Source organism: Mus caroli, unplaced genomic scaffold, assembly GCF_978045245.1.
Source record: "Mus caroli unplaced genomic scaffold, Mus_caroli_1 scaffold_7, whole genome shotgun sequence".
Taxonomy (NCBI): Eukaryota; Metazoa; Chordata; class Mammalia; order Rodentia; family Muridae; genus Mus; species Mus caroli.
In genome coordinates, this window is record NW_028227262.1 from 28,085,846 (window position 1) to 28,113,793 (window position 27,948).

Sequence of the window (27,948 nt, forward strand, 5' to 3'; positions counted from 1 at the left end):
AGCCACCACCTCACCTATTCCGAAATTAGTTTCTTATTTGAATAGCGGGAAGAGGTTAAAACAAAACAAAACAAAAACCAAACCTGGACAGTGGTATCCCCTGGCTGGGATTATGTGCTGTGTGCTATGGTGGGTTCGACTAATGGCAATACATCTTCCAATTTTTCATCAACAGCGGTTACTCTGATTTATGATCTTAGTCCTCAAAGCTGAGAAGCAATGGACACAACCAAAGTGAGTTAGCGCGGAGTCCTTGTGCATTCCTGACCCTCCAACCCATCCTCTTTCTCCTCTAGACTCACTACTTTTTTTTTTTTTTTTTTTTGGCATGATTATATCCAGGAACAGGTCAAAGACTAAGGAAGAGAGCATCTCACACCTTTCAAACAATGCGAAGAGAGAGTTCTTTCTGCAGCAGGCTCCTATGTCAGGATGACCAGACTGACTTCCACTGTCCTTGCTCACTGACCTAAGCGAATTCTCTCCGCAGAGTGCTTAGCTGTACACATTACATGTTTGTTGAATCCATTATCTGACTTCTCCGGACAGTGCTCTTTTTTACCTTGTTTCGTACACTGATCCCAGCCTCCCTACCAAGTGTGAATCACGGGGATCATTCCTTCCCGGATTTTGGGTCAGAGCCCGCAGGAAGTAGGACTGCCACGCATGTTTACTGAGTAAAAGATTTTAAAGAGTAAGAAGCAGCACGCCATTCAACATTCTTCAGATGAGGCTCAGAGGATGTGGGTATCAAAACAATGGTCTTCTTCCCCAACTTCCAATTCAAGGTTAGGCTGCCTTGTTCCACACGGTCACCCCAGCTCCAAAAAGTGCCGAGGAACACGCTCCCGGAAGTCAGCAGGTGCACTGATTGGTCAGGTGTCTGTCCTCCCAGCACGGGTGGCCGCGAGTCGATACTCGCTGACCCCAAGTCTCCTCTCGGGGAAGCGAGGGACCCAGAGTCTCGCCTTTCAGTGTCAGGAACGCGCTCTCCGCTCCGAACTCGCAACCCGAGCCCGAGCCCGAGGTCCACGGTCGGACTACAACCCCCGAGAGGCCCCGCGCGGGCGGCCGCTGATTGGTTGCTCGGCTGTGCGTGGGGAGGGGGCACCGGGCCCGAGAGTGGGGAGGCACGCAGTCTGCGCGTGCGCGCGACGGGCGCGATGGCTGCGCTCGCCGGGTTAGGGGTTCTCGGCGCCGGGCGCCATCTGTGGAAACTGCCTGTGCGCCTGTCTGCGGGGCTCCAGGGCTGCGGGCCCCGGAGGGGCTACATCGCGGGCAGCGCTGAGGTGAGGACGCATGGGGTCTGCACTCGCAGGGCCTACGGGCGGGAGGGCCGTGCGGGCCACTGAGCATCCTGGCCTGGGGCCGCCCTCCCGGAGACCGTGGAGCCGCGGAACCCTTCGTCCTTCCCGAAGCGGTGTCCGGGTGCGCACCTTCCACCCGCTGGAAGAGTCCTTGTCAGGGGAAAACGATCGGAACCAACCCCAGGTCAGCCTCGGGTGGGTTCGCAGCTCCTTTCCGCGCGTCAGGAATGTGCCTCAGCAGTTAATTCGTTTCCACTTCTGCTCCAAGTAAGGGTTCGCGGATTCTTATTTCTAAAAAGGTAACTGTTTGAATGTGGCCAGTAAACTGTACGGCTCAGGTGTGCAGCCATCGAGGCAAAGGAACTGTTATCATCATCATCTTCATCATGTGTTGTGTGTATGTGAGACAGAAAGAGGGAGAGGGAGAGAGAAAGGAGTAGTAGGCAGGTTAGAGAACAACTTTGGGGTTCTCACCTTCCAGCGTGTGTTATGTGGAACTCATCTTCAGCCTTGTTCAACAAACTTAACAGCTTAGCCTTCTTGCTGGGCTTTGAATTTTTTTTTATGTGAGTTTCCAAAAATTATGAGAGAGTATGAATTCCATGTTTTTATTTTTCAAACAACTAGTCACTTCGTTTTGGCACACCTGCTTCTCTCTCCCGCTTTGTGGCTGTAACACTTTAAATCCCGGATTTTTTTTTATCATTTAAACCCTAAACTGTGTGGGAAACTTTAAAAGAGGCGTTTTACACTGAACCACAGTGCTATTACCATGCCTCACACTCTTCTCTCGACTTATTTTGAAATTATAAGTGAATAAATTTGTTGTGTGTTTGTGTGAGAAGCCACAATACGTTCCCTAACTGACCTGTAGACCAGGCTAGCCAAAAGTCCTTGCTGACCCATCCACCTGCCTCTGCTTCCTAGGTGCTGGACTTCAGGTATGTGCCACTAGGCCCGCTTTCAGGTATCCAGAACAGTGTTGCTTGGACTCACAATGGGACAGAAATGAAATTGAACTGCTAAACATCTCAAAGGAAGTGCTTCCCAGCTATCCTTGGGGTCACACAACAGCCATTACTGAACCCCTAGAGGGGCCTAAGCATGGTGTTTATAGAGAAATCCTACCCTCTTAGCTCTTCAGACCTGTATGCTGATTCTCTCTGGGGAAGAGTAAGATGATAAAAATCAGAACAAAACTCTGAAAAAAAAGTAAGGGCTTCTATGGTTCCTCTGAAATTTACCCATGAGTCCTAGGAATTTTTTGAGTTTTTGAGGGAAGGGCTGCAGGGATTGTGAGAGCACTGGGTATGAATGAGATACGCAGATTAGAGGAAATAGACTGATTACAAGGGGTGGATCTGAACTCGCCAGGAGCTGAAAGGGGGATGTGAGCGGTGTGGCCAGATGGAGACCTCAGCCCCTCCCAGAATCCTCACTTAATTCCAGAACAGCCCAAGGAGTGATGAAAAGGGCCCCAGCTTGGCTGCTAGCTCAGTTTGAATTGGAATTCTGGACCCAGCGCTTGTAAAAGCAACAGAGAAAGGAGCCTTTGACTCATTACTCTCTCAGGAGTTGGTTCTTTGATGGGGGGAAGGAGCTGAGAAAAGAACCCAGGCATCATACAAGTTAGGTAAATAACTGGTCACTTCTTTGTAGCTGATTTTTTTTTTTTTTTGGGTGGGGAGGGATACAGTTTTGCTAAATAACAGGACATTTGGAGAGAGATACCTCCTCAAAGTTTGGTAGAATAAAGAAAGATACATTTGTTCTGCGTTTGGCCTGGAGCCCAGTGTACTCTCCTGAGCTGAGGTGCAGTGGGATCAGCCTTGGAGGCTTTTGACTCTGTATTTCCTGTAAGCCTGAGAGACTTGCTAAGTGTCTCTGGCTGCTATTTTCTGGTGGTTAGAAGTGATAGGTGGTGTTTTTTTGTTTTGTTTTGTTTTGTTTTTCAAGACAGGGCTTCTCTGTATGGCCCTGGCTGTCCTGGAACTCACTTTGTAGACCAGGCTGGCCTTAAACTCAGAAATCCGCCTGCCTCTGCCTCCCGAGTGCTGGGATTAAAGGCGTGTGCCACCACTGCCCGGCTACACATTTCTTACACACAGGTAATGCAGTAGGGATGTAGATTACGGGGTAAATACAATGGAAACCTCCCTATAGTCCTCCTGCTTGCCTGTCTCATCTTTTTAAAAGTTGCATATATGAGGGAAAACTGTGATGTTTTCTGTGCCTGGTTTATGTATGGACAGGAAGATCAGTCATCCATTTTCTGACTTCCCCATTCTTGTTGCTGTTACCTGAAATAAAATCAGCACTGCCATCTTGGTTGCAGAAGGTCCCCTCTTCTCTCACCTGGATTCCCCTTAGTCAATCTGTTCTTCCCTCTGTGGAAGACAAAATTCCTCTGTAGTCAGGCCTGAGGATGCCATTCTCCTGTTTTAGATTTCAAGGCATAGGAGCCTTGTGGTTAGTGCTCCATCCCGTAGGTGAGGCGCACCAGTCCAGGCCTTTCTCACTGCTTGTGTGCCTTGGCTCTCGGGGTAGGGCCCAGCACAGGCCTTCCTCACTGCTCGTGTGCCTCAGCTCTTGGGGTAGTGCCAGTCCAGGCTGTCTTGGAGCTGTGTTTCCAAGTGTCTTCTCCTCATCTGTAGTCAGGGGCTGTTCCTCTCCTTCCCTACTGGCTGGGCTCTTGGCAGAGGTGATGTTTTGTTTTGATTTGCATTTATTTATTTATTATATGTGTATGTGCTTGGCATCTTACATGTGTGAAGGTCAGAGGCAGCTTGAAGGAGCAGGTCCTCAACTACCTCAAGGATTCTGTGGATTTAACTGGGCTTGTCTGGCTTCTTGGGCAAGTGCACTACCCACTGGGCCACCTGATGGCCTGGTGTTTTTGAAACGCTGTTTCCCTAAGTAACCTAGGCTGGCCTTGAATCCAGAATTCTCTAAGTCTTCCAAGCGCTGGGACTGCAGGCATGCACCATCATACTTAGTTTAACAGAGTTTTGATAGGCGAATTTAATATTTAATGCTTTCATTGATAGCTCAAAATTCTCTTCCAAGAAACTCAGCCTGTTTACAATACATGTAATTGTCAGATTTACAGTAGAGCTAGGGATATAGCTCTTGCCTAGCATGTATAAGGTCCAAGGCTCGCTCTCTCTTTATTCTGAGAAGTTGAAAACTTGAAATGGATTCCTATTTGTGAAAATGCTGCTGTTGAGCCATTTGTTTTCTAGGCTAGCTGCTCCTTCTGTCCTGTTTACTAAGAAACGAGGGACTGGAGCCCTGTGTTGGTTTTTGTTTATTAAGACAGGTTCTCATTGTAAAGCTCTGGCTGGCCCCAACCTCTGAGTGCCTGTGACACCATGCCCTTTCTTACCCGTGGTTTGGCTTGCTCACCACAGATAGAGCTCTGTGAATAGACTATATGTTTTCTAAGAATGGCTTGACCTAGTTGGCACCAACAAAAGAGAAATGGCAGACAAGTTAGACTAGTTCATTTGTTTTGATAATTGAGAAATAGCTTTTATATTAACAGGCAGTTTATAAACTAAGAAATGGAATGTTTAGAAGTTGGGAAATAGAACCTAGAAGTGGTAGTACACACCTCTAATCCCAGCACTTGGGAGGCTGAGGCAGGCAGACCTCTGTGAGTCCCAGGACAGCAAGGGCTACACAAAGAGACCCTGTCTCAAAAAAAAGGTGGGGGAGCTGGAAATTGAGATTTTTGTTAGGGAGGCAGAACCTTAGGCCTCACACATGATAGGTAAAAACACTACCACTGAGCTATGACTTCAGCCTTGAATATTTTTTTTAAAAAAATTATGTATATTGCAAGGATGATACAGTGCCAGTGGCCGTGTAGGCTGACATGTGCTTTTCAAAAGGACAAACTGTGGGAGTTAATTCTCTACTTCTGGCATGTGTGGTTTGGGGATGAAGCTCACGGTGTCAGGTGTGGTGGCAAGTGCCTGTACCTGCTGTGCCCATTTCACTGGACAAACCAACTTGTTTTGGTTGAGTTAGGGACTCGCTGTACAGCCCTGGCTGGTCTGGAGCTTGCTCTATAGATGAGGCCGGCCCTGAAGTCACAGAGATGCTTTCCTCTTCCTCCTCCTCAGGAATGGCTAGTGACCTGATTTAAACTTTAGATGAAAGAGTGTTATTGGTTTATTCACTCGGAATGTTATGGACCTAGAAATGATGTTTAGGGAGTAGACTATGTCTACAGATTGGCAAGTCACCAAATAGACACCAACTAAAATATGTCAGATGGGCTGCTGGGCATGGTGGGCCATGTCTTAGTCCCAGTACTTGGGAGGCAGAGGCAGGAGGATCTCTGAGTTTGGGGTCAGCTCAGTCTACAGAGTGAGTTCCAGGACAGCCAGGGCCACACAGAGAAAGCCTGTCTTGAAAAACCAAAACAAACAAAAATAGTGAGATGGAAATAAAGACTAACATGATTGCATTTGTATGTGTGTGCATGTAGGCAGGAGATAGTTAAAGTGTATGTAGTGGGCGCCCACGTTTCCAGAGTACATACAAGAGAGAGTAAGACACCTGGGAGAGTTGAGAATCTCTTAAAATATTTAATGCTGTTGGTAGCAATTGAAGTGCTTCATTTGTTTAAAACTTGGTATATGTTGTTAGAGTAAAATGAATGCTTTTTTTTTTTAAGACAAGATTATGTAACCCAGGCTGCCTGAATGTACTATGCAACTGAGGTTAGCCTCTTAGGTGCTAGGATTATGGGTACACCACTGAACATGATTATAAAATGATTTTTTCCTTTTGAAAAATGATGCTAGAAATTGAACATATGTCCTCAAGCATACTAGGGAGGTACACTTACCACTAAGGTATAGTTCCACCCTCTAAAACAAAATCCTTCCCCTGGCCCAAACTTTAGTTAAAAAAATTCAAAGAATATACTGGATCCATTTTCAGAAAAGTGGCTCATCGTACAAGTGGAGGCTGTGGCCACCACCTTCCATCTGAGCTGAGCATACTCTCTTCTCAAGTTGAAGTTCCCCCGAATATATCATGGCTAGGACCAATGTCCTGACAGGAATGCTGATGCCAGCAAAAATTGGGAACGATTAGGAATTTGTGTGCTGTCCTTGTGTGGGGGCCGTGCTAATCTCTGTCTGTTTCAATTGTAGTGTGTGTGCTGGTGAAGTGAACACTAGAACTAAAAGGTGTATGGCTGGGCATGGTGACACGCAACATAGTGACACACAACATGATGACACACAACATAGTGACATACAATTCCAGCAACTGGAAGTCTGCAGCAGGTGGATCTCAGAGACTCCAAGCTAGCCTAGTCTGAATAGTGAGTTCCAGGCTTGCTAGAACCACAAAATGAGGCTCTATCTAAAAAACCCCCGAGAGAGGTAGGAGGTGGGAGGAGCAGGGAGGGAAAGGAAAAAGAAAAGGTGGGACCAGATAGGTGTCTCAGCAGTTACGAGCACTGGGTGCCAGTACCAACATCCACGTGGTGGCTCACAACAACACATAACTCCAGTTCCAAGGGATCCAACACCCTCTCTGACCTCCAGGTGTCAGACACACACATGGTGCACAGTGTGTACAGCCAGGCAAAACACTCATATGCATAAAAAGTTTTTAAAAGATGGCTATGAAAGCCAGTGGTTTTGGTTAAATTGTTTATCTCCCAAAGAGAACCAGGCACAGAATTATGTTTTAATAGTCATAGCTATGGGGTACAAAGGAGTAAAAGAGAAAATATAAACTGGTTGTATTAAAGTGCTGGGCTCATGTTTTCTTTGGATTCCTCTCTTTCCAATTTTAAAGATTTATTTATTTTACATATGTGAATACTCTGTTGCTATCTTCAGACACACTAGAAAATGAGGACATCAGATCCCATTACAGATGGTTGTTAGCCACTTTGTGGTTGCTGGGATTTGAACTCAGGACCCCTGGAAGAGCAATCAGTGCTCTTAACCACTGAGACATCTCTCCAGTCCTATTTCCAATTTTAAATTGCTTATATTTCTTTTGCTTTTCCAAGACTGGGCCTTGCTATGTAGCCAGTGCTTGCTTCAGATTCACTGTGTAGCCCAAGCTGGATGTGGCTGCCTCTGCCTGCTGAGCGCTGGGAATACAGGTGTGTGCCACTGTGCCTCGTGCAGTCAATTTCAGTGAGGTGGTTCTGTGTTTGATAAACTTGGTAAACTTACTCTGCTACAGGTGGGTTTGGCTAGTCAGAAGTCCCATGCCTTGGTATAGTTCAGTGGTAGAGTTCTTGCCTATCATGTGCAAAGTTTGGTCTCTAGCACTGCCAAAAGAGGACAGGAAAGAAAGCAGGCTGTGGGGCTCAGTGGGTAAGAGCACCCGACTGCTCTTCCGAAGGTCCAGAGTTCAAATCCCAGCAACCACATGGTGGCTCACAACCATCCGCAATGAGATCTGGCGCCCTCTTCTGGAGTGTCTGAAGACAGCTACAGTGTACTTACATATAATAAATAAATAAAATCTTAAAAAAAAAAAAAAAGAAACCTTAAAAAAAAAAAAAAAGAAAGCAGGCTGTGCTCTTGTTCTTTCTGATGCCGTGTTCCAACAGTGGGCTGAGAACGAACCTTCCTCTATGAGGTTGTTTCTTTTTCCGAGTTTCTTCTGTCTCTTGATTGATGCAGTGCGGCTCTCTCTCCTTCCCCTCGTAGCGTTCTCCTACCTTTGGCTTACTGTTCGACATTGATGGAGTGCTGGTTCGAGGCCACAGAGTGATCCCAGCTGCTCTGGAAGCATTCAGCAAGCTGGTAAACTCCCAGGGGCAGCTGAGTGTACCTGTGGTTTTTGTCACAAATGCTGGGAACATCTTGCAGCATAACAAAGCCCAGGAACTGTCAGACCTGCTGAGGTGCAAGGTAAGAGGCAACCAGAGGCACAGAAACCCAAAACCATTCCTATTGAAACCTCCACTGCAGCCCTACATCCCTCTCCGTTAGCTTGAGGCACAGTTGGGGCAGTGTCCTTAAGGGTCTAGACTTGTGATGACATCAATAGAGTCTTCGTACACATGTGTACACACATGGTTGAGTGAGCACAGAAATCTGACTTGTGGGGCTGAGGATGTCATTGAGTTGATAGAATTTGTGCCTGGCATGTGTGAAGCCGTGAGCTGATCTCAGCATGGCAGTACTAGCTATAGTGGGGCACACTCATCATGGGCCTTGTTCAAAACTAGGCTGGGCTATCGGACACCCTACTTGGGGGGAGGTGGGAAGCTGACAGGATTCTGCCCTTGTATTATAGTGTTTGTTTTTGAGACAAGGACTCATATATCTGTAGTAGGTGGCAATGACTCTGGATGTCTGGCCTCACTTCACTAATTCTGGGATCGCAGCTGTGCACCACCACACCTGCTTTATGTGCTGGGTATTAAACTCAGGGCTTGGTGTGTACCAGGCAAGCACTCTGCCAGCCGAGCTGCAGAGGTCACTTGTGTTCAGCATCCCACAGTGTAGATGGGCCTGTGCAATAACAGCTCATTAACAATATAATAGAAAGAGTGGCAGGTACCTGAGAGGCTGAAGCAGCAGGATTATGACTTATAGGTGGCATAGTGAGACTTTGGGTCAAGAAAATAACAAAAATCCCAAACCATGCACAAGGCCTGCAGTACTTCTCCATGGGTGCTGTCCTCTGAAAGCATAGCATCTCCCCTTTGAAGTTAGTTCCTCACTGTATCCAAGATGGGCACCTGCTCAGTATGGGTGAACTTAGTTTTGAGAAGGGGTTCTTTGTAACCAAGAAAGTCAACAAAGGCTGATTGGTGGAGGTTGAATCCAGCGTAGAGGCTGAATCCAGTACATTGAAACCCTTTCCATAAAGGGCCCTAAAAGCATTCAGAGGAACCTGGTGTTTCTGTTCACACAGAGGAGACCAGGAAAGATGATAACAAGTTTGGGGCCAGCCAGAGCTGTGTAGTGAGACCTCCATCTCAAAATAATAATAAAGACTACACTGTTGGAGTTAGTGTAGATGTTGAAAACCTAAGTCTTGGGAGCTGGGGAGGTGGCACAGTGGGTAAAATGCTTGAGTCCAGCACCCAGCTAAAGAATCAGGCTCGGCGGCACATGTGTAATCCCAGAGTTGGAGAGAGTTGTGTCCCTGAGGCTCGCTGGCCAACCAACATAGCCTGTTAGCCAGTCTGGCAAAGCAGGGAGCACCAGGTTGAGTGGGAAGCTCGAAAAATAAGGTGGAGAGAAACTGAGAAAGACACCAGTGTTGACATCAGGTTCTCCACATGTGTATCTTCTCATATACATGTGCACACACATGCGTACAACACAAACTAGATCTTGGGCTGGGGTGTGATTCAGTCCTTCTCATTTGCAAGGCCATGGCTCAGTGCCCAGCACTGCAGAGGTGAGGGAAGCCCAGTTTTTACGTAGAAATGAAAACACAATGCCGAGGTCTGAGACGAATGGATAATAGCAGATCATACTCGTAAGTACACCGTCACTGTCTTCAGACGCCCCAGCAGAGGACATCCGATCTCATTACGGATGGTTGTGAGCCACCATGTGGTTGCTGGGAATTGCACTCAGGACCTTTGGAAGAACAGTCAGTGCTCTTAACCGCTGAGCCACCTCTCCAGCCCCAGCCATGCTTGTAAAGTCTGTGGTTTCCAACAGAGCTATGAGGAAATCTCAGAGGGGTCTCTGAGCTAAGCGCAGCAGGGTCTTAAATCTGGTAATGCTTCTCTTATTTTGTATGTTGAGAATTGAATGTGGCAGTCATGGTGTCTTACATGCTGGGCTAGTTAGTCACCGAGCTACATTCCCAGCCTTAGGTAAGTTCTTGTTGCTATGTGGCTAAGTCTTAGCAAGTGTCAGGTTGTTTACAATGTTTTATTTTTAGACTCCTCCTGTCCCCCCAGCTTGACAGACCCCAGTGGCTGTCTCCCTATCATGTTCTCTCACCCCTGCCTTCCCCTGCTTTCCTGTTCCTTGGTTGTCTCCGCAGGTGGATCCAGACCAAGTCATTCTCTCTCACAGCCCCATGAAACTCTTCCTGCAGTACCACAGCAAGCAGATGCTAGTGTCGGGGCAGGGGCCCCTGGTGGAGAACGCCAGAGCGTATCCTTTCTGTTTGCTGTCCCAGTGGAGAGGAGGGTGAAGGCTTGGGGTGCCACAGTTGGGGTGGGATGTTGGGAAACAAGGATAAATGAATGCTTTGTATGGTCGGTCCTTGAGACTGGTGGTAACAGCCCACAGCCCACATCAGAACCATGTGCCGAGGTTAATGTACAGAGACCCCTATCTTAACCTTGAGCAATCTTGATCTCTGTGTCTCCAGTAAAAACTCTAGAATCTCCAGGCCAACGATTCTCAGCCTGTGGGTTGTGACCCCTCTGGAGGTCGAATGACCATTTCACAGGGGCTACATATCAGATAACATTAGATTTTACACTATGGTTTATAACAGTAGCAAAATTACAGTCATGAAATAGCAACAACAATGATTTTATGTTCGGGGGTCACCAGGACATGTGGGACTGTATTAAAAGGTCACAGTGATAGGAAACTGAGAGCCACTGCTCTGAGCAGGCACGCCCTAAGTGTGGGAGCCTCCCTCCAGCCTCTATCCTTCCCTTGTCAGCCCCTGCTTGGAATAGCACACTGTTGGTCATGTGTACACAGAAAGCAAAGGACATGGTCCCTGTCCTCAGACAGCTTGTTCATGTGCCCTCAATGCGTCCGGGACCCCATATAGGCTGTGCTCCAAGGCAGGCTGGGACCCCGATAAGAACATGGGGAATGTGACTTACTCCGGAGGGTCGTACTTGGGAGGGGAAACACCCACAAACAGCAGAGGAGTGTGTAAGAGAGTGGGTGTTGTAGAGGAATGGAACTGATAGGATAAACATACATTATCAATGAGATTTAGTCACTTTCTGTACACAGTTGGAGCCGGGTAGTTGAGCAGTGACCGTCTGCTGGTAGAGAGCCTAGAAACTCTGTAACTGCTCAGTCCACACTGAGCCTCAGCATCCCAGTCTGGCCCTGAAAGCCCACGCGTTCCTGGAGAGAGCTTCAGTACTTGTTGGAATCCCTCAGATTTCTTATATCTGCACCATCTTCAGAAAGTGCCCCTGCTCTGGGGAGAGCCTTTCCCCCTCAGTTAACCCTCTCTGACTCATGTTTCTTAGGTAAATGTGGGCCCAGTCAAGATGACAGTCATCACAGGGTGGGGGGAAGCAAGCTCAGCTGTGAGGGCACTATGATCAGGTCTCACCACCTGTGTGTGACCAGGTCTGACCGCCTGTGTGTGAGGTGAAAGGAGAGAACTGACTCCCACAGGGTGTTCTTTGACGTCCATAATCCCCACAAATAAATGTAATTTTAAAAAAACAAAAGATGAGCTGTCCCAGCACAGGGGCTGGGAATGAGCCTCGGGGAGAGTTGTGTGTCGTGCATGAGGCCCTGGTTTGCATCTCAAGTGCCACGGAGAGGAGAAGATGGCACAGGGCCAGGGCAGGTGCTGCAGGTAAAGCACTTGGCTTCTAAGCTTAGCCACCTGAGTCAGATCCCCAGGTTCCACACAGTGGGGGAAGAGAATGCATTCCCAAGTTGTGCCCTTTCAGCCACCGTGCCCCTTCCCCAGCTAAATAAATGCATCTTAAAAGTTGAAAAGATGGGCTGAGAGATTGAGATTGGCTTCAGGTTTGAGCATTGGAGTGTAGAGAGGACACCTGGAGCAGCAGCAGCTGCAGCAGCCTTTAGCTTTAGAGGGTTGGGTGGTCCCCTGGGAGGTGGTAACGGCTTCCTGGGAAGACAAGGTGTCAGTCAGAAGGAGAGGAATTGGGTGTTAGAGGACAGAAAGGCGGGCTGGGGGTGGACAGTCTCGTCCTAAACTCAGAGCAGTGGAAAGCTGGTGCAGGCCTTACTACTGCTGGGCAAATCTGTTAGATTTGGGGGATACTGGTTTTGAGTATCATCTGAGACTGGTTAAGATGGGACAGAGTTAGGGACAGGAAGATGGAGGCAGCTCTTAGAGGAGAGCAGGCTGGAGTCGGCATGGTCTTCTGTGTGATGGTCCCTTCCTTGCTGAATGGAGTTTGACTGTCAGTGTTGTAGTTTCCTCTCAGTATTTGTGACTGTTGTGTGACTTGTCCTGGGGAGATGTGAACATTTATGTAACCCAGATAGGGAAACAAGGACAGACGCATTGGCTTAATGAGCCAGGCAGTTAGCTAGGGTGAAAGGCAAACTTCAGAAAGTGCCAGGGAGGCTGAATGATGACTGGTGAAAGCTGCATCCCTGGAGCCCCTGGCACAGCTTGCAGGCAGCTTGGCTATGGGAGTGTCTCTTCCCCCAGAACCTTGTATAACCATATAGGGGGAGGGGACTTTAAGCAGCACAGGAGGGAGGTTGTGGCTCTGGTAACTTTCAGGGTTCCCACCTTCCTCCAGAAGGGAATGTTTCAATCCAGAGGAAATAGCTATTCACCAGTTACTTGATTTTGCCTAGCTCCTTGCAGCCCAGTGCTGAGGTCATGTTACTTACAAGCACCAGTTTGAATGGCCCTGTGCATGGCATAAACTCCCTGAGTACACAGTGAGGGGTTGGCCTCTTCTTCTCTGGGTCTTGCTGGTGTAGATAGAGTCTAGTATCTGGAATATGCCTTAGTGGGTACCAGGGGTCGCACTAGTGTTGCTTGTGTCTGCCCTGTCTATGCAGTCCCAGCCTGTACTTGGTGCCTGCCTGCCATGGTCTGGACTGGGTTTGGTTCTGCCCTCTTGTCACCTGATGTCTCTATAAAAGCATCATCCCAAAACTGTAGCTTTGCTTCCCTGATCTTGCTGCAGACTAGGCTTCCAGAATGTGGTGACAATAGATGAGCTGCGGTTAGCCTTCCCAGAGCTGGACATGGTGGACCTTCAGCGGCGGCCGAAGACCATGGTAATACAGACAGGGTGGGTTAATTCACCCTTCATGGTACTCCTGGGTTCTTGTTGTGGTCGTCTTCGTGTTTCTTCTCAATGTTGGGTCCTTGTGTTGATCTCGCCACCCTCCTGCAAGGAGCTGCATATTGTTTTTATGGTGCCCTGCACTGGTTTTCTTGTGGAGGTGCATCTGGCCGGGGATTGTGCTCCATGGGTAGGTAAGGACGCTGAGAGGCGCAGTGGGCTCCACACACTAGCCTTCTGCTCTGTTGGAATTACCTAGAGACTCCGTTCATAGTCTTGGCATTTGCTTCAGTCCACAGTGCACTTCAGTGGCTTCCCCGGGTTTTCCTCTGTAAGTCACTCAGCGCTGCTCCTTTATCCTGAAACAGAGCCGGGCTGCCTGTGAGGAGAGAAATACCGAGGACTCTGTCCTCCTCTGCCCGCTGTCTGGCCCATAGTTGAAGAGAGTGACTGTTGAAGAAAGAGGCTTCATGTCTTTTTACAGTTCTGGTGGCCAAACCCAGGGTTGTACAGGCTGGGAAGTCTCTGCCAACTGAGCTCCACCTCCGTCCGTGATTTCTTATTTCTTGGGATGATCAGTTCAGGCCCTCTTTGGTCCTTTGGAATATAACTGCCTGTCTCCTAAGGTGCCTCTTGGCCCATGCCTCATAAGACTTTTTATACATATAATAGCTTATGTTAACAATTTAGGATTTGATGAAATACATTTGTAGACAGGTAAGCTTACTTCGTTAATTTAATAGAAAATAGGTTATAAGTTCTCCTACCAGGACTTTCTAGCTATAGAGCTGATCCTGTCCTTTGAGAGCTTTCTCTTGAGTCTCTAAAATTCTGAGATGAACCAGAATATAGAGTGGGAACACATCTCAGAATAGCTCCAAGGCTGAGCCTGGCACAGGAGAGGTGACTCACGTCAGCCAAGACTGCAGTGGTTCAGGGAAGAGTGAGCCCAAGGCCGGTAAAGAGAAACCCTCTAGAGCTGGCGTAAGGACAAGAGTCCTCGTGCACAGAGAGAGCCTCTCTTACAGACTACCCCCTCCCTAGCTCCCTTGATTCGAGAGCCCCTGGCTCTGCCAGGACCTTGTTTTTTGTCCTGGCTGGAGAAGCACAACTGACCACCGCCTTTCTTGGCCAACTTTCCACATGGCATCTCTCAGCCTGTACTGAGTCCAGTCTGGGCCTTGGCTTTCTTTTCCTTGTGCATCTTCTTCCTAAGTTCTGTCTTCTTGGCTTGAGCTGGTCCTTGGGGGTGGTCTCTGACCTGTGGGGGACCTGTCTTTCCTGTTACTCAGCTCTGGTGACTCGATGCTCCGGGAGTGGAACGTGCTTAGCATTGATAGGCCTCTTGTTTGTCTTTTGGCAGCGCCTGAGGAGTGACTTCCCTGCCATCGAAGGTAAAGGCCCTGTGCCTGGGTAGGTGTGGGGTCTTTGTCTTCCCGTTCTCCTTTCAGACTCTTAAGCAGATGGTGCCTAGCAGTGCACATCAAGACCTGGGTCACCTGAGGTATCACCCCGGCTGTCCACTCGGTCCTCTGAGACATGTAGTGAGGTTGCCCCTTCTCAACAGTGCTTAACTTACTTGAAGAATTGTAAGCACAGTAACTCTCAAGAGGTCATAGTATGGACAGTCTCGCATAGTGTCACTTAGGTCTCCCTTGGACAATAAAGGCATTGTAACTTCTTGTTGCCATCCTGAAGTAAAGTAACTTCCCCATCACTCACATCAGAAAGCAGTCAGCGGCAGTCGTAGTGCTGCATATCTGCAGCTTCCCACTTGTAGGGCTGAGGTGAAAACATTTGAGTTCAAGGCTATCTGGGCGTCACAGTGACTCTTATCTCAAAACCAAACAAAGTAGTACAGTATTGTGCCCTCACCGAACCAGGGGGTGAAAGGAAAATGTCTTGGCGAGACATTATTATTATAATTATCTGAGAAGTAAAATGATTGTTCTGAACAAAGTGACCAGGAATGTCCCAGCAGCAGGCAAGGCTGTTTGTAGCTCTAATACAGGTATGTGGGCAGAATCGCCACTGGTGAAGGGATTTCTAAAGTGGAGAACTATTCTTGGTAATTTTTTTGGTTTTGGTTGGTTGGTTTTGGAGACAGGATTTCTCCGTGTAGCCCTGGCTATCCTAGAACTTGCTCTGTAAACTAGGCTGGCCTTGAACTCACAGATCTGCTTGCCTCTGCCTCCTGAGTGCTAGATTAAAGTTGTGTGCCACCACTGCCCAGCTAATTTGTGGTAAATTTTTAAGAAATATTAGTAGTTTCTTGGTTGATTGTATGATCACTTAAAATTGTTAAAACTGTACAAAAATACTTTGGATGGCTGGAGAGATGGCTTAGCAGTTAAGAACAGTTGATACTCTTACAGACCTAGATTTGAGTCCCAGCATCCACATGGTAGCTCACAACCATCTGTAAATTCAATTCCTGATATATCAAGTGCCTTCTTTAGGCATCCACAAGCTTGTATCAGCTATGCACATGCATACATGCTGGCAAAACACTCATACACATAAAATAAATAAATAAGCAATTAGAGTACTTGGTGGTTAGCTATAAGATGGAGTGCTCCGACAGTTCTGTGTAAGTATTGGGGTGGGACCTCAGGTACCACTAGGGTAGGACAGTTTTTGCCTTTGAAGAGTTCTCTGCTGAGTGTTCAGTCGTGACAATAAAAATAGGTCCTCCCTCTTTTAATTTTAACTTTATTTTTTAAATATTTGTTTTTGATGCAGGGCCTCTATGCAGCCCTGGCTGTCCTAGAACTCACTGTGTAGACCAGGCTGGCCTCTGACTCATGGAGAGCCATCTCCTTCTGTCTCCCGAGTGCTGGGAGTAAAGGGCTGGGCCCAGCTCACACTTTATTTTTTACTTTTTACTTTTATTTAGGTATGTATATATGTCTGTGTACATGCCACATGTATTCAGGGACCTGCTGAGGCCAAAAGAGGGCATTGGATCCTTTGGAGCTGGAGTTGCAGGAGTTTGTGACTGGCGTTGGTGCTGGGCGTTGAACTCGAGTCCTTTGCAGGAACAGCAAATGTTTTCAACCACTGAGTTCTCTCTGTATCCCCTTACTTTGCTTTATTTTGAGGCAGAGGCCTCACTCTGTAGCCTGGACTAGCCTTGATCTTTTTGGGGAAAAAGATCTCATGTAGTAATCACTGACTCCTGATTTGTGGCTAGTGGCTACTGAGCCGAGGTGACTCTGAGCTATCTAGCATCCCGTCTCACCTCTCAAGTGGTCATGCTATCATGTAGGTGCATGCTGTCGTGCCAGGCCTTAGTTTTCATTTGTTTATTTTGTATTGCTAGGGTTGGGATTTAAGGCCTTATTCATGCTAGGCAAGCACTTATTACTGAGCCATACTTCCAGGGCCCTTGTTTCTTTTTATTTCAGATATAGTTGAGGCAGCTAAAGTTTAGCAGTGAGTGAGTAACTGCCCCAGTTCCACAGGAGTCTTGGCTGTTAGGATCAGAGGTCAGGGCTCCCTCGTTCCAAGTTCTCATGCATTGCTCAGAGGTGTGACTGAGGGAGGCTGGCCCCTGTAGAGTGCAGTGGTGCTTGTGGGTGAGGTATGGTGGGTAGAGCATGAGATCCGCTGCTTCTGTGAGACGGCAGGGGACACAAAGGACACCCTTAGGGTGTTCCTTGCTAGACCCTGGACTCCGTTCACCCAGGGTACACTGGGACATGGCTTGGCCACGGCTGCTCAGATGTGACCTTAGTAAAGACCTCTGGCCCTGCGTAGGTATTGCTCACTGGCCTCTGTAGTCTCTGAAGGGCCTTCAACCTACCCACCACAAAGGGCAGGGCAAGCACCCTGCTCCCTCATCCCAGTGCCTCTGATTTTTAGGGGTCCTCCTTCTTGGGGAGCCAGTCCGCTGGGAGACGAACCTGCAGCTGATTATGGATGTTCTTCTTAGCAACGGCAACCCTGGAACTGGCCTGGCAACAGCTCCGTATCCCCACCTGCCTGTCCTGGCTAGCAACATGGACCTCCTGTGGATGGCTGAAGCCAAGATGCCCAGGTGAGAACACGGTGTCCCTGACCTTTATCTCGTGAGCCTTGGAGGTACCACCGTAACCTGGCCTCTGAGAGTAAAAGCTTTCAAGAGTTTCTTCATATCAATTATTAAACTAAAACTACAGACTGCTGAGCATGAAGATGTGTTGAGTGATTTTTAGTATGTGCCCATCCCTGATGACCTCAACACACCACCAAATGGGCGACTTTAAGGGATACCAGTGGGTACGCAGTCAGTCAGTGGGTATGCAGTCAGCCAGTGGGTACGCAGTCAGTCAGTGGGTATGCAGTCAGTCAGTGGGTACGCAGTCAGTCAGTCAGTGGGTATGCAGTCAGTCAGTGGGTACGCAGTCAGTCAGTGGGTACACAGCCAGTGGGTATGCAGCCAGTGGGTACACAGTCAGTCAGTGGGTATGCAGTCAGTCAGTGGGTATGCAGTCAGTCAGTGGTACGCAGTCAGTCAGTGGGTACACAGTCAGTGGGTATGCAGCCAGTGGGTACGCAGTCAGTCAGTGGGTACGAAGTCAGTCAGTGGTACGCAGTCAGTCAGTGGGTGCGTTTGCTTTCATATGCATGCTAGGGATGGGAAGCTGGGACTGTAAACCAGGATTGTGCCTGCGCTGTAGAGGCGAGAGCTGAGACCAGCCGTGCTGCACCAGTGTCAGGGCCTTTTCTGGGCTGACAAGTGCCTCTTTTGTGGCCCTCAGGGTGCCTGGCTGTGAAGCCAGCTGATGACAGGATATGGTATCTTCTCACTCTGTCATGGACTTCCAGAGGCTGTGTATAGTCAGCAGAGGGTGGTTTAGACCCAAGACTTGGCCTCAAAGAGGCAGGGCTTCCTCCCTGTGACTCTCCCTCTCTCCCTCCTTTCTTTCTCTTTCTGTGAGCTAGGGTGGCACTGTACCATACAGCCCAACTTGACTTGAGCTCATTACCTTTCTGCCTCAATTCCCCTGTAGTTTGTGTCACATTTAAGTGTATTCTGTAGCCTGAGGTTAGATTCTGTCTCTGAGTTAGTGCCTTGGCTTGGGTTTTATTCCTATGAAGAGACATCATGACTAAGGGAATTCTTATAAAGGACAACATATCATTGGGGCTGGCTTATAGTTCCAGAAGTTTAGTCCATTATCATCATGGTGGGAAACATGGCAGTGTGCAGAAGACATGGTGCTGGAGGCGCTGAGACGTCTAATCTTGACTGGCAGGCAGCAGGAAGGGACTGGGTGGAGCTTGAATATAGGACTTCACAGTGACAGTGTTCTTCCAACAAGGCAACACCTCCTAATAGTGCCACTCTCCATGGGCCAAGCATTCACACACTACCTGGTCAAGCCACCACAGTTGTGATATGCCGATTCAGGATGGAATCAGGAGAGGGTTAGGCATGTAGCCGCCAGTGGAGAAGCACGAGGAAAACGGCATGGACCAGATTTGAGGTAACTTTCGTTTTTATTCAAAGAAGCCATATTTGAGATTTTTTTCCCCACACAATTATTTTTGTATCGTTTTGAGACAGAGTCTCACTCATTAGCTTTGATTTGTCTGTGACTCACAGTGGAGTCCAGGCTAGCCTTAAAATCATAATTTTCTCCACCAGCCTCCTGAGTGCTGGGATTACAGGCATGTGTCACCATGTCTGCCTCTGTTTACTCCATGATCCCGAAGTTAGCTGGTTGTTGTGGTACACAGCAGTAATTTTGGCAAGAGAAGACAGAGGCAGGAGAACCACACGTGTGAAACTATGTGGGCTTCATGTGTAGTTCCAGGCCAGCCTGGGTGGGATACAGCAAAATTCTGCTTCACAAAATAAAAAAGAAACAAAAAGGAAATGAGATTCTTTTGTTGTTGTTGTAATGCTGTATTGTTTGAGATGGGGTCTCCTGTTTAGCCCACCTGATTGGTGTTGACTTTGGCCAATCAGGAAATCTGATTCTCTGGAGACCTGGGATCTGAGGACTTGAAAGACCAGGTCGGACTGTAGTCTAATGCCATGGTCAGCCTTACTTCAGTTTCAGTGCACTTACTTTTATACACAACTGTGACAAAGAAAGCAGTGACCCAGGGAAGGTCTTGTGGTTCAGACGAACATGGAAATGAACACCAGTGAGCGCATACTAAATATTAACCTAACAGCACAGCCCTTTCTCAGAGCTTTCTCAGGACAAACCAACTTAAACACAATTGCCTGGCGCGTACTATAGATGATATCAGGGAAAGCATGAAAGCGAGGCAGGAAGCCATGTCCAGATGCAGGGCAGGCTCACTGACCAGAGTGGGTTCTATAGCTGTGTTCTGACATCCAACAAGAATAAGCATGCCGCCAGGCGTGGTGGCACACGCCTTTAATCCCAGCACTGGGGAAGCAGAGGCAGGTGAATTTCTGAGTTCGAGGCCAGAACTGGTCTCCAGAGTGAGTTCCAGGACAGCCAGGGCTACACAGAGAAACCCTGTCTAGAAAAAAACTTAAAAAAAAAAAAAAAAAAAAAGAATAAGCATGCCTTATAAGTTGAATGCAAATGCTTGCATTGGAGGCACAAAATCACATCCAGGAACAAAGCGCACCTCTCCTTTTTTTCCTGGCGCCTCTCTCACAGTTCCCCAAAATACTGTTCATCATGGTCAGTCTTTTGACTGAGTTCTGACAGTTGGCCTAGAATCCCCCATATAAGACAGGCTGAACTTGAACTTGAAGAGATCTGTTTGCTTCTTGACCTCCCAAGTGCTGAGATCAAAGGTGTGCATCACCACACTCAGCCAGGAAATGAAATTTGTATGTAAACGGGGTACATTGAATATTACATGCCAAGCACAGTGTCTGTTAGGATTGGGTCAGCACTGAGGACAGAACACAGACGCGCTTTACACAAGGTGGCGTACTGGCTCTCTTATTAAAGAAGGTAGCAATCAGGCTACGGGCAGTCTTTATTTATAAGGACACATATGCCTTTCTGCAGCACACTCCTTAGGCTTTGCCTGTATAATTCTAAATGGCTGCCTGAGTGTTAGCCATCACATTAGCATTTCAGAGGGCAGGAAGCAGTGGAGTGGGCTGTTAGCTTGCAACACTGACCAAATACTTGAATAAACAACTTTAAAGGAGGAAGGTTAATTTCTGCTCTACTGATTTGGTGCTTGTGGTGACCCTAATATTGTGATAGGAAGCAAGTTGTGGAGCAAAACTGTTCCCTTTTGATAGCTAGGAAGCAGTGAGGTAGACAGGAGGGAGCATGCCTTCAGGGACGAGTTTGCTGTTAGGCTCAGCTGGCTGAAGACTCTAGTGCCAGCCAAGGGATCCTCAGCTGGGAGCACGCCTTGAGCTGTGGGGCTGTGTAAGGTCAGGAAGAGTGTGCCTCCCGTGACCTCTTGTCGGCCAGCACCTCTGCTTCTGCGACTGTTCAGTGGGGCTTAGTGTGTACTGTATAGACAAGTGGCCACACCTAGCTGCAGGGGAGGCAGTGAGCACACTCGGCAGCCAACAGTTGTGGAGCACCAGTGTTAGGGTTTGGGGGCCAGCTACGATGGCCTGCTATCAAGCAGATGACCTGAGTTTGAGCCTTGGGACCCGAGAGACTGACTCCAGAAAGTTGTCCTCTGACCACCATATGCTCACTGTGGCACATGTAGGTACATAATATTAATTTTTTAAAACCCAAAATACAATGTTTTGGGAGTGAGCCTTTCAGGGTTTTCACCCTAGTTTTGCTACCCTGGGGAAACTGCCTGCTCTTGCCTCAATTTCTTCATGTGAATGACTCTAGGGAAGGGATACAGGTCGGTTTCCTGGAGACAGCTTAGAGAGTGGCAGATGGCCTCAAGGCTAAGTTGCTGAGATCTCTTCTTGGGCAGGTTTGGTCATGGCACCTTTCTGCTATGCCTGGAAACCATCTACCGGAAAATAACAGGCAATGAGCTGAAATACGAGGGTCTGATGGGCAAACCCAGCATCCTTACTTACCAGTATGCAGAGGACGTGATCAGGCAGCAGGCTGAGAGGCGGGGCTGGGCCGCCCCCATCAGGAAGCTGTATGCTATAGGGTAAGTCCATTACCTCTCCATTATCATAGCTTCTTTTCTTTCCCTCTGCCCACACCACCCAGGCTTCCCTGAAGCTGAGTCACACCACCTCCAGGCTGTTCTGGTAGCTTTGAAACATTAAACTTGGGTTTTTTTCTTCTCTGCCCTCCGGTATTGCTGCCCTGCCAGTGATAACCCTATGTCTGATGTCTATGGTGCCAACCTATTCCATCAGTACCTGCAAATGGCCAGTCGTGGAGAGGAGGAACAGCAGACTGGTGGGCAACGGAAGCAGCGGCCTTCAGCAGTGCAGAGTTGTGCTTCCATCCTGGTATGCACTGGCATATACAGTTCTCAGGACCCAGGCTCCCAAGTGCCTCCTCCTGGAAGGGAAGAGCTTCCATTCCACGGGCACCGAGACTTCAGCTTCAGTCCAGGGCTCCTAGAGGCCTCCCACATTGTTCATGATGTAAACGAAGCTGTGCAGCTGGTTTTCCACCAGGAGGGTTGGGCTTGAGGGGAAGGAGGTACAGCAGAGGCACAGGGGCTGTTGGAACATGCGCTCAGGGGATCCTGTGTGCCCGGCTGAGGTCTGCGTCACAGGCATCAAATCCAAGCCTGGCTTCTTGCCATTACTTCCTGGGACAGAGAAGACTGCAGCTTCAGTAGCTACAGAAAGCCCTTGGGGCAGCATCTCAGGAGAAGGGACGGATCTGGATGGATTCTGTCTCTTGCAGTCTGACCTCATGCTGGTCCCTTTACCTCTGTGCCTCAGTGTCATCCTCTCAGTGAGGGCCTTCTTTTTCCAGACAGCGTCTCACTATTGTAGTTCCTGCTGTCCTGGAACTCACTGTGTAGCCCAGGCTGTCCTGAAACTCAGATCTGCCTGCCTCTGCCTCTCCAGTGCTGGCATCATAGGTGGGTGCCATCACACCTGCCTCAGTCAGGACTTTAAAAACCGCACAGTGCAACGTCATGTGGAAACTTGTGGAGAGCCTTTGGTCACACTGAAGGAAGGTGTGGCTGGCACTCTCCATAGTGTTTACTGTATTTTAGAGTGTTGCCCAGACACTTGGGGGCTTTTTTTTTTTTAATTAAAAACTATCCTAATATTTGTTACATTGTGTCTTGTGAGAATTTGTGTGGAATGTACTAGAAGCCCTGTGAGGGGAGGCTTGGGAGAGTGGTACATAGGGTACTCTTCGTGAGTTGAAGGGTTTGTGGCATTTCATTCCCTAAATATGGCAGGCGTCACCTTCTCCTGCTGTTTGTCCTCCCATTCCCAGGTGGGGCTCTGTCGAGTAATGCCTAGTCAGCACTATTTACATTGCGTCCCTAAAGAGGAGTCCTACTCCAGCTTCCCCTTGGCTTTTCCCCAGCCTTGGCATTTGTCAAATTTCCTGCTGCTATAGTTTAGATGTTGATTGCCTTTCAGAGGCCCATATGTTAAAGGCTCGCCCACCCACTCCACCCCTGCCCCCAATGTTGGAGGTCCTTTTACTAGGTAGGGCCCAAGATTTAGACTTGGCACATGGCCCTAATCTCAGCATTCTGGAGGCTGAGACAGAAGGATTTTGAGTTTGAGGCCTACCCAGGACACAGCAGAATACTGTCTCAAGAAATTAAATAAAAAAATTTAAAAAAAAATTAAACCCTGGCTAACAGACTCAGGGTTCCTGCCCTTGTCTTACTATGACAACCATTTGATAGGACGTGAACTAGATTCCCTCTGCTTCCTTCCCCCTTCCCTCCCCTTCCCTTCTCATCCGTCCGTCTGCCTTGAACTCGTGATCTCCCTGCGTCCGCCTCCCAGGTGCTGAGATTGTAGAGTACACACCACGCCCAGCTTTCCTTTTTTTCTTAAAGTACTGTTGGTTGGCCACCTCTGACTAACTTCTCCCACCTCTGGATGCTTGGCTGCTTAGAGGTGAGGAGCAAAGGAGACTGAGGGCCAGCTCATGAAATAGGAGAAGTTTAGTAAGGAAATTGCTCCATACCCACTCCCTGAGGACCAGAGCTCAGCCACGCCCAGAGCCAAGCACACCCACTTCTGTCTAGCACCTCAACTCAGGACCTCTGGACCACCAGTCAGTGCTCTTAACGGCTGAGCCATCTTTCGAGCCCCAGAAGTTTTTTGAAGTACAGAAGTTCTCCTAGAGAACCACTTTCCTGGGCAGTAGGAAGTCCAGGCTTAGCATTTTCTGACTACAAAATAAGTCTCAGGGCTGCCCTTGAGGATTTGGGAATTTGTCCCCACCATCCTTAGTTCTGTGCATTCCACGAGGGGAAAAAGGGGCAAAGAGTTAGTTCCCTTCCCTTTGAAGAACGTTCCAGAACATTTCCAGGACTTCTAGTTCAGTTTGCTTGACTACAGTGTGATCTTTCAGGCACCACTAACTTCAAGGGACAGGGACAGGGTACAGTGATACTTAACAAAATTCAGGTTCTGGCGCCAGAGAGAGGCTCAGTGGGTAAAGGTACTTGCTGCAAAGCCTGACAAGTTGGAGTCTATCCCTGCCTGGGAGCCTCATGATGGAAGGAGAGAGCTGACTCCTGCGCGCTATCCTGCCTTCCCTGTGGACACTGTGGGACATGCGCCCCTCCTCCTGGAAGAAAACAGTTGCAGTAATTTTTCTTTTTCTTTTTTTTGGTTTTTCGAGACAGGGTTTCTCTGTGTAGCCCTGGCTGTCCTGGCACTCACTTTGTAGACCAGGCTGGCCTCGAACTCAGAAATCCGCCTGCCTCTGCCTCCCAAATGCTGGGATTAAAGGCGTGCGCCACCACGCCCAGCTGTAATTTTTCAAATGTAAAATGAGTCAGGCTCTACATAACAGGATTGATATTTGGGTGCATGCTGGACCAGAACCAAGGAATGCAACCTCAGCCTGGTCCAGGAGGCAGCGAACTGTTGTTACTGTTGTTCATCTTGCCAGGGGATGGAGCTCAGGGCTCTGAGTGTGCTAGGCAAGGAAGTGTTCCACCACTGAACAGTGCCCCTCGCTGTGCTGCTTGGTTTGTTTTATTTTTTTAATTTACTTTTTGTTTGTTTTCGAGACAGGGTTTCACTGTGTAGCCCTGGCAGTTCTGGAACTCACTCTGTAGACCAGGCTGGCCTCGAACTCAGAGATCCACCTGCTTCTGCCTCCCATGAATTGGGATTAAAGATATGCACCACCACCGCCCAGCTTTTAATTTACTTTTTAAAAAACATGGTTTCATGTACCCTAGGTTAGTTCCAAGCTTGCCGGGACGTCTGGGTGACTCTGACCCTCCTCCCACCACCTCCTGTGCTACACATGTGGTTCACTCAGTTCTGAGCATTGCACTGGCCTTTGTGCATTCCAGGCAAGGTTCTATCAACTATACCCCTGTGTGTGCGTGCATGCGCATGCGTGGGAGGGGGTTGAGTATACACGCATACCTAGGTTCATTTGGAGGTCAGAGGTCAGTGCTAGGGTCTTCTGAAATTACTCTCCACCTAATTTTATTTTTGTTTAATGTTTACATTTTTATTTATATGTATGGTTGTTTTGCCCGAGTGCATATCTGTGTACCACGTACCATATTTGTGATTGGTGCCCATGGAGCTCAGAAGAGGATATCATATCCCCTGGAACTGGAATCACAGATGTTAATCTCCTTGTGGATCACCTGGAAGAGCAGTGAGTGCTTGTAACCTCTGAGCCACCATATTCTGTAATACAAGGCCTCTTCCTGAATCTGGAGCTCATGGATTTGGCTAGTCTGGCTGGCCTGTGAGCCCTGTAGTCCTCCCATCTCCACCTTCCCACTACTGCTATTATCTGAAGAAGCCACCACATCTGGCTCCAAATTTTGCAAAGCTTTATTTACTATGTGTATGTGGTGTGTGTGTGCCGTGGCTAGTGTGTGCAGGTCAGGAGCCAACTTTGTCATCTTGGTTCTCTCCCCTTTGTGTGGATTCTGGAAGTTGAGATCAGGTGGCCAGGTTTGTGTGGGAAGCAAGTTTAATTTACCCCCTGAGCCATCTCCACAGCCTAGAGGTTTTAAAGGAGTATCAGGAATTAATAGAACTTGGAGCCTCACAAGCCCCACTACGCAGAGGCAGTTAACCTATTCCATTTCTTACAAGTAAGGTCCAAAGGCAGAAGTCTTTCAGTTACTCCTTTAAGAAACATTAAAGCATGTTGTTTGGCCGGTAGCACTCAGCATCATGGTAATGACCGAACATTGGCAGCAATACCATTCTTGAGTGGAAACCAACCGAAATCAAACGAGAAGTGGGGGTGGGCTGGGGCAGGGGCTACTCTTCCAGAGGACCTGGGTTCTATTTCCAGGACCACTTGGTGACTCAAAACCACCTGCAACTACAGTCTCAGGGAATTCAATCCCCTTTCCCTGGCCTCTGCAGGCACAGTACAAACATGGTGCAGAAACTGAGATGCAGGCAAAGATAATTTGTTTTTAAGAGGGACTAGGCCTGTAGTCAGTTTCCTAGCTGGGTCTTGTGTACTCACGAGACCTCCTCAGGCTGTGGGCTTCCTCTGTCTTTCTCCAAGCACTGCCTAGTGCAGCCACAGTCCAGGAGCATCTCCTTGGGTCCAGCATGTTCAGCTTATATGGAGTGCAGCTGTGTATTCAAGAGAACAGGAGGGCAAAGCCAAGTGTGGCTATGTGAGGGCACCAGGACTGTAGCATGGGTCCTTTGGCAAGGTCCTAAGGACTGCTGTAGCACTGGTCATTCTCCCTCTTGCTTGTGTTCTGAAAGACATCATGCAGGATTCCTGGCTCCCTGCCAGCAGGTCTAGTCCTGTCCCTAAGGGGCTAATTGAGCTAAATGAGAAGTGGAAACAACGCATAACCAACTGCCTTCATTTGCTCAATTACAAACGGAGTGAAAAGGTGACCTATACAAGTTTTGATGGAGCAACAAAGGCTGCCAGGACGGCCAGGGCTGTATAGACCCTGCTTCAGACAAACAAGAACAGCTGGGCGGCATTGGAACATGCCTTTAATCCCAGCACTCTGGAGTCAGAAGCAGGTGTATCTTTGTGAGTTCAAGGCCAGCCTGGTCTACAACTGGAGTTCCTGCACATCCAGGGCTGTATAGAATAACTGTCTCAAAGCCAAACAAATAGGGGCTGGAGAGATGGCTCAGCAGTTAAGAACCCCAACTGCTCTTCCAGAGGTCTAAGTTCAGTTCTCACTAACATACATGGTGGCTCACAACCATCTCTAATGGGATCTGATGCCCTCTTCTACTGTGTCTGAAGACAGCTGCAGATATTAAATAAATAAATAAATAAATAAATAAATAAATAAATCTTTTAAAAAAACAATAAAAAACCCACAAGTAGAATGCCAGATATCAATTTGAATAATATGTAAGCCCTTAAAAAACTATTTTTGGTGTGGTGGCGCACACCTTTAATCCTAGCACTTGAGAAGCAGGGGCAGCGGATTTCTGAGTTCGAGGCCAGTCTGGTCCACAGAGTGAGTTCTAGGACAGCCAGGGCTACACAGAGAAACTCTTTCTTGAAAAAAAAAATCATCCAAAAAAACCCCATTTTTACATATTAGTAGTGGGACTCAGCTGGTAAAGCATCGTAGGCAAGGTTCCAGCACTTCCGTTTTGTGTTAAGACAGGGTCTTGTAGCCCAGACTGGCTTCAAACTTGCTTTATAACGCAGGGTGACCTTGAATTTCTGGGCTGCCCTTGACTTGCAAGTGCAGAGACGATAAGTATATCCCACTACGCCTGGCCTCCATCACCCTTTCCCACTTCAATTTACTCCTTCTTGGGATCAGACTCAGGGAATGATATATGGTAGGCAATGAGCCCGTATTTTGCTTTATTTCATTTTGAGGAGGTAGGTTTCACTGTGTTGTCTAGGCTGGTCTTGAACACTTGGACTCAAGTCTCTACCTCCCCAGTGCTAGGACTACAGGCTTAATGAAGTTATCAATCGGGGACCAAGCATCTGTGAGGCATGACAATGAACAGATATAGTCACTGAGGCACTTTGAGTCGTCCACTGATGGCAGACCCCAGGGTTGATGAGGAACACCTCTGGACTGGTGCAGGGAGCATGTTGGTAATCAGGACACCCTACAGAGCTGGGGTTGCTGTGGCAACCGGATGCTGCCTTGAGGGAGGAATTTTAAAATACCTCGACTAAAATAATTTTGTGTGCGTGTGTGTGTGTTTCAAACATTCTGTCATTTGCCAGTGCTTCCTGTTCTGCTGAGGTGGGTCATGCTAGGGTGCCTCTGTCTGCCTGGGGTTCTTGGCATCTTCTGGGGCCTGGAGGTGAGAAGATGTCTCAGAGTGTGACTTGCTAGGAAGTTGACAGAACTTTGGCAAGCATTTGCTTCCAGGTTCCTCCAACTCTTGCTTGCAAAGCCTGTGCCATTTTCTCTTTGGAGAATAAACATTCTTCCACCACCCCCTCTCTGACTCCAAACACTTCTTGCATAGCCATGGTGTTCCTTGGGCACTCTCTTTGGAGGGCAAGGCACATTCTTTCTTCTCTTGGTCTGTTTCTTTCTTTGCTCCTCCTCCTCCTCCTCCTCCTCCTCCTCCTCCTCCTCCTCCTCCCCCAGCAAATGCTGCAGGGCACCCACGAGCAGGTTGTGTGGCAGATAGACGGAGGCTCTGTAGCC

General features: G+C 48.3%; 1 protein-coding gene and 1 non-coding gene across 3 annotated transcripts; one reads left to right on the forward strand and one right to left on the reverse strand.

Annotated features, from left to right (window-relative positions):
• The first annotated feature begins 1,131 nt into the window (after window positions 1-1,131).
• Hdhd5 (haloacid dehalogenase like hydrolase domain containing 5) lies at window positions 1,132-22,425 on the forward strand. 2 transcript variants are annotated; one of them, XM_085840015.1, is made up of 8 exons: window positions 1,132-1,289; window positions 8,003-8,206; window positions 10,311-10,423; window positions 13,156-13,249; window positions 14,621-14,651; window positions 17,122-17,296; window positions 21,139-21,327; window positions 21,496-22,425. In XM_085840015.1, the coding sequence occupies exons 1-8, from the start codon at window positions 1,164-1,166 to the stop codon at window positions 21,821-21,823; spliced, it is 1,260 nt and encodes a 419-aa protein (XP_085696141.1). In that variant the 5' UTR covers window positions 1,132-1,163; the 3' UTR covers window positions 21,824-22,425. The 2 variants fall into 2 exon arrangements, with proteins under 2 accessions (XP_085696141.1, XP_085696142.1); XM_085840016.1 differs by lacking the exon at window positions 21,139-21,327.
• LOC147003839 (U6 spliceosomal RNA) lies at window positions 6,398-6,499 on the reverse strand. Its single transcript, XR_015047722.1, has one exon. It is a non-coding gene; the product is annotated as a U6 spliceosomal RNA (small nuclear RNA).
• Window positions 22,426-27,948: the final 5,523 nt, after the last annotated feature.